This window comes from Aquarana catesbeiana, linkage group LG06 (genome assembly GCF_042186555.1).
Source record: "Aquarana catesbeiana isolate 2022-GZ linkage group LG06, ASM4218655v1, whole genome shotgun sequence".
Taxonomy (NCBI): Eukaryota; Metazoa; Chordata; class Amphibia; order Anura; family Ranidae; genus Aquarana; species Aquarana catesbeiana.
In genome coordinates, this window is record NC_133329.1 from 326478280 (window position 1) to 326491727 (window position 13448).

At 40.1% G+C, this 13448-nt stretch overlaps 1 protein-coding gene across 1 annotated transcript in view; it reads left to right on the top strand.

The window, feature by feature from the left end:
• CCDC141 (coiled-coil domain containing 141) overlaps positions 1-13448 on the top strand; it is a gene marked incomplete in the record, with an annotated part of 261745 nt that overhangs the window by 179823 nt on the left and 68474 nt on the right. Inside the window, 2 exon segments of the mRNA XM_073633762.1 lie at positions 7576-7717; positions 9689-9808. Of these exon segments, the coding sequence (XP_073489863.1) occupies positions 7576-7717; positions 9689-9808 (262 nt within the window).

Sequence of the window (13448 nt, forward strand, 5' to 3'; positions counted from 1 at the left end):
AGTCCACAGAATAATGTTGCAAATAACTCTACTAAGGTGCCGGAAGACTATTGGGTAAGTTTAGAATAACACAGCAGCAATGTAGAAACTGTGTGCTTCTGGTACCAGGTATGCCAGGTCAATGTTTTGTCAATTACACGACTTCTTCAGGACCCAATATGGCAAGGTAGAGCAACGCTAAATATCTTATATAGAAAGAGAAGAAAGTGTAAAGCCACGTACAAACGATCAGACTTTCCGACGGGAAATGTTCGATGTCAGGCTGTTGGCGGTAAGTCCGACCCTGTGTATGCTCCATCGGACATTTGTTGTCGGACTTTCTGCCAACAAATGTTGGCTAACAGGTTTTCAAATTTTCCACGGACAAATGTGTGTTGTTGGATTGTCCAAGCGTGTATACACAAGTCCGTCGGACAAAAGTCCAAAGTACAAACACGCATGCTCGAAAGCGGTCTGTATTGTAAACCAGCATTCGTAATGTAGAACTAACATTCCCGGCGTGGCAAATTATGAAATCTCCAAATACAATTCTCTTCTTCTTTAATGGGATAATAATGAAGCTGCTTTGCTGGTGATACTGATGGAGTTATTGCAAACGAATTCTCAAAGGATTTTTTCTAGTGATATCAAGAATAATATTATTATGCTTTTTTTTTTTTTTATTTGGGCAAGTTACCACAACACCATTATCCCGTAGTTTTTAGGATCAAAGATACAACTATGTTGGTGTCCCTTGTCAATTTTACATTGTATTTTTTTTAAATGTAACTGCTTTCTCCCAAACTGTCATTTGAAGTAAAACACATAGCCCATGTATTATTCTCAACAATATTTTTATTCTGCATTAAAAAAAGAAAACAAATAAAATTAGACATGCTATCTGCTAATAGAACTTAACCAAAAAGTGCATTTTATGCATCCAAATATATAGAAAATATACAAAATCAAATCATTCAACCAAAAAAATAATGTCAAAGCAATAACTCCAAGGCCAATAATAAATAACACGTTATCTCCTCTGATTCTGCAACACGTCTGGTTGACGAACAGCTGTTCAGAAACAAACTGAAAAGCACGAAATGAAAAGCTCTAAATGAAAAATGCGAAAAGAAAAGCTCTAAATGAAAATCGCAAACAGAAAAGCGCGAATCAACACTCACCAAACTTCTACTAACACAAAATTAGCAGAAGGAGCCCAAAGGGTGGCGCTGAAGAGCTGAAAAACCATGTAGTACGTCTAGTACGTCACCACGTTCGTAATTGTTGGCCAACAATTGTGTGACCGTGTGTATGCAAGACAAGTTTGAGCCAATGCCCTTCGGACAAAATTCCATGGTTTTGTTGGCCAACAATCCGATCGTGTGTACTAGGCATAAGTCTAGATATATATTCACACATACCACAATCTAGAATGCATATGATATTACATACAGATCATAAAATTATATATGAAATGCTCCCATGCTGTAACTGTGGTGGATCGTAGAACATCCAAAAAGTATAGCCTGGGGGCGGGCACAAGGCAAAAGGGCAGACTGCCAACCGGTGGGCAGCCGTCACGGGCAACATATATTGCAGAAACCTGTGAAATGGTGAGAAGGTCTTTAAATATATGTCACATAATATACAGTATATACTGTATCTATGTACATATGTTACACATATATGGAACTTACTCAGCGATATTAAAAAGGAGACATACTGTTAAAAAAAAATGAATACATATCACCCCTCAACACACAAAAATTTTGATTTATATACACTATGCAGTAGATATCCTTAAAGTGATTGTAAAGCTTTATTGTATCTTTTTATTTAAATAACAAACATGTCACGATTACCTGCTCTGTGTAATGGTTTTGCACAGAGCAGGCCTATCCTCTTCCTCTGGGGTCCACTGCTGGCGCTCTTGGCTCCTGCCCTTTAGTGAGTGCCCACCATAGGAAGCCACTTTCATTTGGGTACTTGTGTGGGCTCAATCCCGAGCCCTGCTGCCTGTATCTATAGACACAGATAGTGTGGCTTTGCCCCACTCCCCATTCGATTGACAACAGCAGAAGCCAATGGCTTCCGCTGCTATCAATCTGCCCAGCAAGGAGGGAAACAGTGGAGAGAGCCGCTGCTCTCATGCACAATGCTGGATTGAGATTGGGCAAGTATAAGGGATGGTTTGGGGGGATCCTTTGACACAGAAGGTTTTTTTATTACCTTACTGCATACAATGCAGTAAGGTAATAAAAAATCTTAAGGCTTTTGAACCTCTTTAAATACATACAAAATTTATTTGACTCAAATGAGTTTTCTACTTGACAAGGAAAACTGCAAGTATGGAAAACAGAAATAATAAAGGCCAAGACTAATTATACCATGGAATGTGAACAAGTTTCCAAAAAAAGAATGAAACTATGTATGACTAATGTATGTGCAAACAACATTGCTATACTAGGCAGGATTATAACTGTCCTATACTAATTCTATGAGGCAGAGACATGGTTTATTGTATAATTAGAGGCACAGAGAGCAGCATCATCACTAACAAAAGTAAGTTATTACGTTTATATGTACCTGACAATTTTTTCAGTTTTCATCATTAAAAAAATGTAATTCACAAGAACTGGAAAAACATAATGATTTAGCACTAGGGCAATTAATTTATCAAATTGTCTACTCATTCCCAAAAAAGCGGTGGGCTGAATTACTCATGGATTTATATCTCTCTAGATTAAAGCAGTGAGGTTTCTAAACCAGGCCCACATGCAGGTCACAGCTATTATGATACCTCTTTCCCTGTTTGATTACTCATTTTTTACAATATTGAGGCACCTCTCCCCTTGTAGCAAGATGAGTCTACATGCACGGGTGGGGAGATCTTGCTCTGGAATTATCAAGGGATATTAAAAGGCAGTGGAGGATTAAACTCTCCAGTATTCACAAAAATAACAGTTTTGGTCAGACTGATCTTTTAAACTAAAACTAATGCTTAAGAAACCTAGAGTGCTCACTGTAAATCCACCATCTTTGCTCAGTATGTTTTTGCCAGCACCAAAACACACCATTTTATTTATTTTAATATTTATGAATTATTTAGGTTTCTGAACCTAGCCTTACTGTTTATCACATGTATGTCAATTTAGCATAGGAGTGGGATTTACAGGGAAAGTTTTAACTGCAGCATAGGATGACCTAAAGTGGAGTTCCACATTTTATCTCTAGTGGAAAACCCTGTTTAGAGTAGACATTTGCACTGCCGAAAAAATGTGTTCGTTTTAGTTTCATTCTTTTTTTTTTCTTTTCGTTTTTCTGGTCATTCGTTATGATCGCAATTCGTAAATTCGAAAATTCGTAAATTCGAAAGAACGAAAATCTGAAAATTCTAAATAATAACTAACTAATAATAAACTAACTTTTGAATTATAGGTGTTGGAATTTCCTTTCAAATTTAGCTGTCAGTGAACGTAACGAATAAGAAACTTATCTGAAGTTACGAATTATCCAAAATAACGAATGCCGCATCTAAACAAATGGAACGGATCGAATTAATAAAAAAAATTATAATAAAAAAATTTTTCTTCTTATTATTGTTATTTATTATTAATAATTTGTTACGTTCCATTCATTTAGATACGGCATTCGTTACTTCGGATAATTCATAACTTTGGATAAATTTGTATTTGTTACTTTCGCTAACAGTCAAATTTGAAAGAAAATTCCAATACCTATAATTGAACCACTTCAATACAGGGCATTTTCACCCCCTTCCTGCCCAGGCCAATTTTCAGTTTTTAGTGCTGTCTCATTTTGAATGACAATTGCTTGGTCATGCAACACTGTACCCAAATTAAATTTGTATCATTTTGTTTCCACCACAAATAGAGCTTTCTTTTGGTGGTATTTAATCACCACTGTGGTTTTTATTTCTTGCGCTATAAACAAAAGAAGAGTGACAAGTTTGAAAAAAACACAATATTTTTTACATTTTTTTCCTCAGTTTAGGCCGATATGTATTCTTCTACATATTTTTGGTAAAAAAATCGCAATAAACTTATATTGATTGGTTTGCGCAATAATTATAGTGTCTGCAAAATAGGGAATAGCTTTATGGCAATTTTATTATTATTATTTTTACTAGTAATGGCGGCGTTCTGCGATGTTTATGGTGACTGTGACATCGCGGGCGCCGGGCATGTGCATCAGCTCCTGAGTGTCGCGACGGGCGCGCGCGCGCGTCCCCTAGATGGCTGGGAAGCCCAGGACGTCATATGATCCCCGCCCAGGATGGGAGATCCCTCCTGCGGACGTCATTTGACTATGGGCGGGGTAGGAAGTGGTAATAGTTAGTTATTATTTCATTATTATATTTAGTTAGTTATTATTTCAGACAAATTTTTGGGTTTTCGGGTTTTCAAATTTCGAATTTATGAATTTACAAATCTACAAATTTATGAATTTACAAATTTACAAATTTACAAATTTTCGAATTTACGAATTTTTGATTTTACGAATTTACGAATATTCAGAAAAATTTGTTAAGCGGGTTTTCGTTAATTCGGATGTTTCAGAATTAACAAAGTTGTCAAAATTCGTTAAAAAACTAGTTTGGAACGAAACGAATTGCACATGTTTAGTTTAGAGCCCATTTACAATGGTGCACTGCCAAAGCTGGTAGGTTTGTAAACTTTATCTCACATGCACTAGGGTTGATTTACTAAAACTGGAGCATGCAAAACCTGGTGCAGCTCTGTACAGAAACCAATAAGCTTCCAGTTTTTTTGGCAAAGCTTGATTGAACAAGCTAAAGTTAGAAACTGATTTTCTACCATGCACAGCTGCACCAGATTTTACACGCTCCAAATCTAGTAAATTAACCCCCACTGTGTTTTCTAGGTTTTTATTTTTTAAGCAAGATACTTTTGTTCTCTCTGGAAGTTAACTAGCAACAGCCCCGCCCCCTCCCCGGTATTTCCTACTGATAAACTGAAAACTATTTAGGAACACCAACTGCCATGAAGGCCTTTATCAAGTAGGATAGCTCTGTTTACCTCTCCAAAAGTCACCACATATAGACAAAACAAACAAAAACCTTCCAATGGGAAGGGACTATTATGGGTACATCAGATAGAACTCCAGAAACGAAAATATAAAACTATAAATTTTATTGTACATCAAGATAAAAAGTATTAATTGTGAAAAAGAATACGACTTGTACATATCTATATAATAGCTATATAATGGCAGCTCAGGGGTATGGCTGCCACAACCTTAGCCAAAAAGCAAAAATTAAATGAGACATCCAGGTTTTAACTCTAAAAAAACAAAAAAAAAAAAACAAAAAAAAAAGTTTTGCCTTTAGAAAAAGTTCAAGCTTTTTTACTGCTTGTTAAAATCATGGCAATATAACCTAAGCAAGAGAGCTAAAGCTGGTTTAATGTTATAATCTGAGGTTGAAGGTAAAGATTGTTTATTTGGTAGCCTCCCTGGCGGTATGATTATGTCAGATTTTTGCATCTCAAAGCGGTACAATTATTTTGCATAGAAATTTGGCGTTTTATATTGTAGGCCTGTAATTCTTAGCAATAACACACTTAAATCTGTCCACCAAGAGTCTAGTAGATATCCCGGGTATAGAAAAATATCACCACTATGAAAGAGGTCTGTGAGGAACAAACATTTTCTCCATGCTGGAAGTAACAGGTGCAGGCAATGCTGGTAAATGAGTGGTAAACGAGAAATCCTGGACAGCCGCACTCAAAAGTAATCTTTGATCTTTATTTAAGTATAATCATAAAAATACATGCCACAGCATCATAAAGCAGGAAAGCTATGATTAAGCACTGACTACAGTGTGAAACACATCAGATTTCCTGCTTTGTGATGCCGTGGCATGTATTCTTATGATTATACTTAAATAAAGATCGAAGATCACTTTTGAGGGCGGCTGTCCAGGATTTCTCGTTTACCTCTCAGATATCCCGGGTATGATACAGTTTGAAACACAAAATCATAAATTATAATATAATAAATAAATATAAATAATTATAAAAAAGAATAATATAATAAAATGAATTTCCCCACGATTCACCATCGCTCAATTCTGCAAGTGTTCTAATTTACTATAGCTGTTTTCTAGCTGGTCTAAAACCACTTTTGACGTAAAGCGACACCTTTCGGTTGCTATGTACAATCTCAAGTTTCCAGGCAGAAAGAACAGTATATATAATATAAAACTGCATGCAGGGCACTGGACAAAGCACTGGGGACAAAGGGATGTGAAATAATTGCATACAGTAATGTAATCTGTAAGATTACAGTGTACTGTATGTATTATGATTTTTCAATTTTTTATTTGCTGCCGGGCTCCGCCCTGTGCGTCGTGGAGCTCACAGGGAATGGAGCCCGGCACACAGAGGCATCGGGCAGAGGACGGAGCCCACGGACACAGCGGGGGGACATCGCAGGATCCTGGGGACAAGGTAAGTATACTGCACCAGGATCCTGCAATGCAATCCCGAGTGTGGCTCGGGGTTACCGCTAATGGTGCTGAAATTTAACCCCGGGCCACATTCGGGAAAACCGTCAGGGAGGTTAATACAAATACAAATACGTATACTTATTGTTGCTTGCTAGGTAATAGCAGTTTCTGTTGTTAACACTTATTTTTTATCCTGAACTTCTGGAAAAGCAATTATTTTTAAAATACAACAGCCATGTGTATTCTTACTTAAATTGTGGTGTACTTTGTGTATTTCTTCCATATCTGTGCAGCAATGCAGTGTAAAACATTGACTGGTGCATTAACTTCCTGTAACAAAGACCGGTCACTGTTGCTCTCTCTTGTGCAGGTGATTGGTCTTGTCTCTGCCCTTCCTGTAGCTTTCTGCAGGCCGTCTGTAGATGGAGGGCCTACTGGACCCCTCCCACATCTCTGCTCTTTGTACAGGCTATGTACAGCACAGCAATGATGTCACTGCTATTTTTACAAGCAATATCTGGATTTGCAAAGACATTTTGTGCACACAAAGTGGATTTATATCCTTTATGGCTTTTAAAAATTATATTTCAATGAAAGTTTTTGTGCCCATGGTTCAACTTTAAGCCAAAGGCCTTCATTTAACTCTGTAATAGTTCAAATCTATTTCTCATTCTCCATTTGACTTTTTTGTACATATTAAAATAATTATTACCACTATAAAATTTTAAGGCAGAATTAACCAATGCTTTGATCTTTGAACTATGCTTTTATTTAATATTTTAAGTCCTAAAATAAAGAATTAAACACAAGATGACTAATCTAATAAAACTGGAGAAAACCAAAGGAGGAATTACTGCCTGTGAGAATTCTGGTAGTTCACTATAAGCAACAATTCTCCTTTCATGCTCATTTTCTTTTCTCCAGCAATAAAAACCTCAATAGTTTAGCCATCTTTAAGGATTCAGCATGTTATCTGATCTTTGTGACTGTAGTTCCTAGACTTGCCTCTTCAGAGTAAAGCAGACATGTTATTCCAATCTCCTGTTTATCATCTTGGCTATTTCCCAAAGCAATGAAGTGGCTAACAGCTGTTGGTTCATATTTAGCCCAGGGATGAATGGAATTCAGGAAATGATTGGATACCTTCAGAAAAGAGTAGATCAGCTAACCTGCCAGAGCCCAACATCTATGGAAAATTCTCTCAAGCAACAGGAGATAATGGCGTCAATACAGGATAAGCTTATAAAGGTAAAATACATAATATTTTGGCCCGGGGTCACCTAATATTGGGGATTGTGGAAAAGTGAACTCCGCAAAACAAAGCTTTTTTTTTTGCTTGTTTCTTTGTTCTTGAGGATGCAATATTATAAAAAAAAAGTTGGCATGCTCCATATTTTTGAGGTCTTTAGAAGGAAATTATATAAGCCTTGGAAAGCATTCTGGTTCTTGATGCTTTAGACAAAAAAATAGCCATCACACACAATGTAACAACACTCATTAGTCATGCATCAGTGAATGGAATTTCTAAACAGCAGTATTCACTGCTCAAGTAATAATGCAGCTCATAATGAAAAGGTAGCTTGACCTAATAATACATGAGCAGAAAAAAACAAGCACCGTTCCAGGTTGGTACACTGATCCAGCTTATAGCAGTCTTCACAGGAAAAAAGGAAACAATTTTGGTCAGTCGCACGTCTAAAATCACCATTATTGTAGAATCTTCAATAAAATTCATAGCTGACCTAACATTACATGACCTTTCTAGTGAGCTCACACCTGGACTGTGTTTTGTACCATTAAATACACATGTATGTTGGGTCTTTCCAGCAAGCCTACTACCCATTACAGTAGATCCATTTATTGCACAGAACTGGCCAGGTGCCAAAATGAATTATAACTGAGTTTTATATGGAGTGCCAGGGTCAACTGCATGGCTGCCCAGTGCACAGTTTTAACGTGCACATGACAGGGTCTCTGAATAAAGGCAGCTTAAAGATTTACTGCTGGGGGGGGGGGGCACCAGGAATGGCACAGGGAACACATATTAGGGAGGGAAAAAAGAAAAGAAGCAGGAGATATGACAGAACAAGCTCTGCTGCCATTGAGACACAAAAGAGTTAAATGTACAAGGGTAGTGTCTTATCATATCTCTCTGATATTCTCTCATTTCTCCCTAAGCAGCAACAGCCTGTAAACATCAGTACTTTAAAGCTTCTGTCAGCCTTCCTCTGTAGCTGAGCCTAGACATACAATCGGGGCTGGAAATACACAAATTTGAATTTCAAAAAGTGACATATAGTTTTTGAGACCAAGGAGAGGGAGAGAGTTTCAATAAAAAGTGACTGCTTTTGGCTTAAAAAAAATGGCAGCCTCCAGCAAGAAGAAAGAGGAGCAATGCTGAAGGCAACTTACAGCAAACACTAATTTTGGTAGCATAATTAATCATGTGGAATGTATGTTCTTTTGTTAAAGAACATTAATTGTTATCAAACTGTTATGGATAAAGTTCCTCTATAATATCTTTATTGCTGTGTGCTTCCCTTTCCTGGCGACAACCACACCTTCTATTTATTGTACAAACATCAGAAGGTACAGTAGGCGAGGAGAAATCTCTCCAGTAGGGGTCACAGACTGAAATAAAAACCTGACAAAGTATAAGGCCACGGTTAAATGGGGCAGTTCCAAATATGTCTTCTGAGACTCAGTAGCTGTACAGATACAGACTCTCCCAATAGGACATCCATGTGGGTGCGTGTCCCTGAACTCACCCTGGGTGTGTTTGGGGCCACACACCCCCCACCTGCACAGATGTCACTTTCCGAGCAACAGCTGTGCCCATGCAACAGCTGCATCCTAGAAGATAAGCTATGGGACAGCCAATATACTGTAGGGATGCACACAACATCTGTGCATCTCCGTGCCAGTAAAAAACAGCCCTGCACAGGGCATGGATGTAATCACCCCATGTGGATGAGGCCTTACTCTTCCCCACAAAAATATATAAATAAATATAAATGAAAAATGTTTGGAGTTAGGCTGCAAAAGCTCCTTTGAATGGTCCATCTGACTTTGGAACAGTTGCTATGTTTCTTTGATAGCTCTACCATTTTATTGATTTTACATACTGTTGCTCCTTGATTAGCCATTAGAAGAAGAATAAATGGATACATTGTGGTGTTTATGCTCATGTCCAAAAAAATGTACCTTCTTATATCACAGACATCATTATGGATCCAGAATATAGACTCTGATCTGGAAAGACACAGTGATCCTGGCTGGAGCATCAATGAATGTGAGGAAGTACAGAACAAACTTGGTGAATTGGCTAGGCAAACCAAGGTGATTCTTCACTTGCTGACTACATCTATATTTCCCACTCATCTTAAAGCATGCCAAACGTGATATCATTTTACTACCGCATTAAAGGGAATGTATAAACTTTTCAATGCTTTTTAAATATACAGTATACCAAAAAGTCTATGTTTCTATGTGTAGCTACTAATAGGGATGAGCTTCGAGTTCGACTCGAACTCATGTTTGACTCGAACATTGGCTGTTCGCAAGTTCGCCGAACAGCGAACAATTTGGGGTGTTCGCGGCAAATTCGAATGCCGCGGAACACTCTTTAAAAGTCTATGGGAGAAATCAAAAGTGCTAATTTTAAAGGCTAATATGCAAGTTATTGTCATAAAAAGTGTTTGGGGACCTGGGTCCTGCCCCAGGGGACATGGATCAATGCAAAAAAAAGTTTTAAAAAGGGACGTTTTTTCAGGAGCAGTGATTTTAATAATGCTTAAAGTCAAACAATAAAAGTGTAATATCCCTTTAAATTTCGTACCTGGGGGGTGTCTATAGTATGCCTCTAAAGGGGCGCATGTTTCCCGTGTTTAGAACAGTCTGACAGCAAAATGACATTTTGAAGGAAAAAACCCATTTAAAACTACCCGCGGCTATTGCATTGCCGACAATACACATAGAAGTTCATTGATAAAAACGGCATGGGAATTCCCCAAAGGGGAACCCCAAACCAAAATTTAAAAAAAAAATGACGTGGGAGTCCCCCTAAATTCCATACCAGGCCCTTCAGGTCTGATATGGATATTAAGGGGAACCCCGGCCAAAATTAAAAAAAAAAATGACGTGGGGTTCCCCCTAAATTCCATACCGACCCTTCAGGTCTGGTATGGATTTTAAGGGGAACCCCGCGCCAAAAAAAAAAAAAAAACGGCGTGGGGTCCCCCCAAAAATCCATACCAGACCCTTATCCGAGCATGCAACCTGGCAGGCCGCAGGAAAAGAGGGGGGGACGAGAGTGCGCCCCCCCTCCTGAACCATACCAGGCCACATGCCCTCAACATTGGGAGGGTGCTTTGGGGTAGCCCCCCAAAACACCTTGTCCCCATGTTGATGAGGACAAGGGCCTCATTCCCACAACCCTGGCCGGTGGTTGTGGGGGTCTGCGGGTGGGGGGCTTATCGGAATCTGGAAGCCCCCTTTAACAAGGGGACCCCCAGATCCCGGCCCTCCCCCCTGTGTGAAATGGTAAGGGGGTACTTACCCCTACCATTTCACTAAAAAACTGTCAAAAATGTTAAAAATGACAAGAGACAGTTTTTGACAATTCCTTTATTTAAATGCTTCTTCTTTCTCCTATCTTCCTTCATCTTCTGGTTCTTCTGGTTCTTCCTCCGGCGTTCTCGTCCAGCATCTCCTCCGCGGCGTCTTCTATCTTCTTCTCCTCGGGCCGCTCCGCACCCATGGCATGGGGGGAGGCTCCCGCTTTTCTCTTCATCTTCTTCTTCATCTTCTTCTCTTCTTGCTTCTTCTCTTTTTCTCTTCTTCTCTTCTTCATTTTCTTCTCCGGGCCACTCTGCACCCATGCTGGCATGGAGGGAGGCTCCCGCTGTGTGACGGCGTCTCCTCGTCTGACGGTTCTTAAATAACAGGGGGCGGGGCCACCCGGTGACCCCGCCCCCCTCTGACGCACGGGACATGACGGGACTTCCCTGTGGCATTCCCCGTGACGTCACAGGGAAGTCCCGTCAAGTCACCGTGCGTCAGAGGGGGGCGGGGTCACCGGGTGGCCCCGCCCCCATTATTGAAGAACTGTTAGATGAGGAGCGCCGTCACACAGTGGGAGCCTCCCTCCATGCCAGCATGAGTGCGGAGCGGCCCGGAGAAGAAAATGAAGAAGAGAAGAAGAGAAGAAGAGAAGAAAAGAAGAAGAGAAGAGCGGGAGCCTCCCCCCATGCCATGGGTGCGGAGCGGCCCGAGGAGAAGAAGATAGAAGACGCCGCGGAGGAGATGCTGGACGAGAACGCCGGAGGAAGAACCAGAAGAGCCAGAAGAACCAGAAGATGAAGGAAGATAGAAGAAAGAAGAAGCATTTAAATAAAGGAATTGTCAAAAACTGTCTCTTGTCATTTTTAACATTTTTGACAGTTTTTTGGTGAAATGGTAGGGGTAAGTACCCCCTTACAATTTCACACAGGGGGGGGCCGGGATCTGGGGGTCCCCTTGTTAAAGGGGGCTTCCAGATTCCGATAAGCCCCCCGCCCGCAGACCCCCACAACCACCGGCCAGGGTTGTGGGGATGAGGCCCTTGTCCTCATCAACATGGGGACAAGGTGTTTTGGGGGGCTACCCCAAAGCACCCTCCCAATGTTGAGGGCATGTGGCCTGGTACGGTTCAGGCGGGGGGGCGCACTCTCGTCCCCCCCTCTTTTCCTGCGGCCTGCCAGGTTGCGTGCTCGGTAAAGGGTCTGGTATGGATTTTTGGGGGGACCCCACGCCGTTTTTTTTTTTTTTTTTTGGCGCGGGGTTCCCCTTAAAATCCATACCAGACCTGAAGGGTCGGTATGGAATTTAGGGGGAACCCCACGTCATTTTTTTTTTTAATTTTGGCCGGGGTTCCCCTTAATATCCATACCAGACCTGAAGGGCCTGGTATGGAATTTAGGGGGACTCCCACGTCATTTTTTTTTTTAAATTTTGGTTCAGGGTTCCCCTTTGGGGAATTCCCATGCCATTTTTAGCAATGAATTTTCATGTGTATTGTCGGCAATGCAATAGGCGCGGGTAGATTTAAATGGGTTTTTTTCCTTCAAAATGTCATTTTGCTGTCAGACTGTTGTAAACACAGGAAACATGCGCCCTTTTACAGGCATACTATAGACACCCCCCAGGTACGAAATTTAAAGGGATATTACACTTTTATTGTTTGACTTTAAGCATTATTAAAATCACTGCTCCTGAAAAAATGGCCGTTTTTAAAACTTTTTTTTGCATTGATCCATGTCCCCTGGGGCAGGACCCAGGTCCCCAAACACTTTTTATGACAATAACTTGCATATTAGCCTTTAAAATTAGCACTTTTGATTATTCATGTTCGTGTCCCATAGACTTTAACGGTGTTCGTGTGTTCGAACAAACTTTTTTCCTGTTCGCATGTTCTGGTGCGAACCGAACAGGGGGGTGTTCAGCTCATCCCTAGCTACTAATTATATACTGTATGTACATAGGGCCATTTTGCCTGCTCAAAACATACTGAGGATTTGCTTCTCATTTTGCAGAACTACACAACAGTTGACCTTTACTATTTCTTCACAAAATGTAGATCTATTAGTCAGCCAACTTTTTTTAAAAACATTGCACTCCATGTATGCCCTGTATCTCATCTCAACAGAGGTTGAAAGAGGCTGGGGAAAAAAAAACAGACTCCCCCTAGTTATTAATCTACAAATCTTTATATTTAGAGTGGAACTCTAGTTTTGTAGAAAAAGTACATACTGTAGCCCAACAACAGCAAAACAAAGTAGCTTTTGTTACAATACTTACCTTAATTGTAGCAATGTCACCCACAGAAAGCTCTCACCATTTATTCACGTCATGCACCCCATTTCCACTGTGCCCAGGCTTTCATGGAAGTCTGGACTGAATGTCACTCACATATTATTACATAAGGGACATTTAGTGCAGT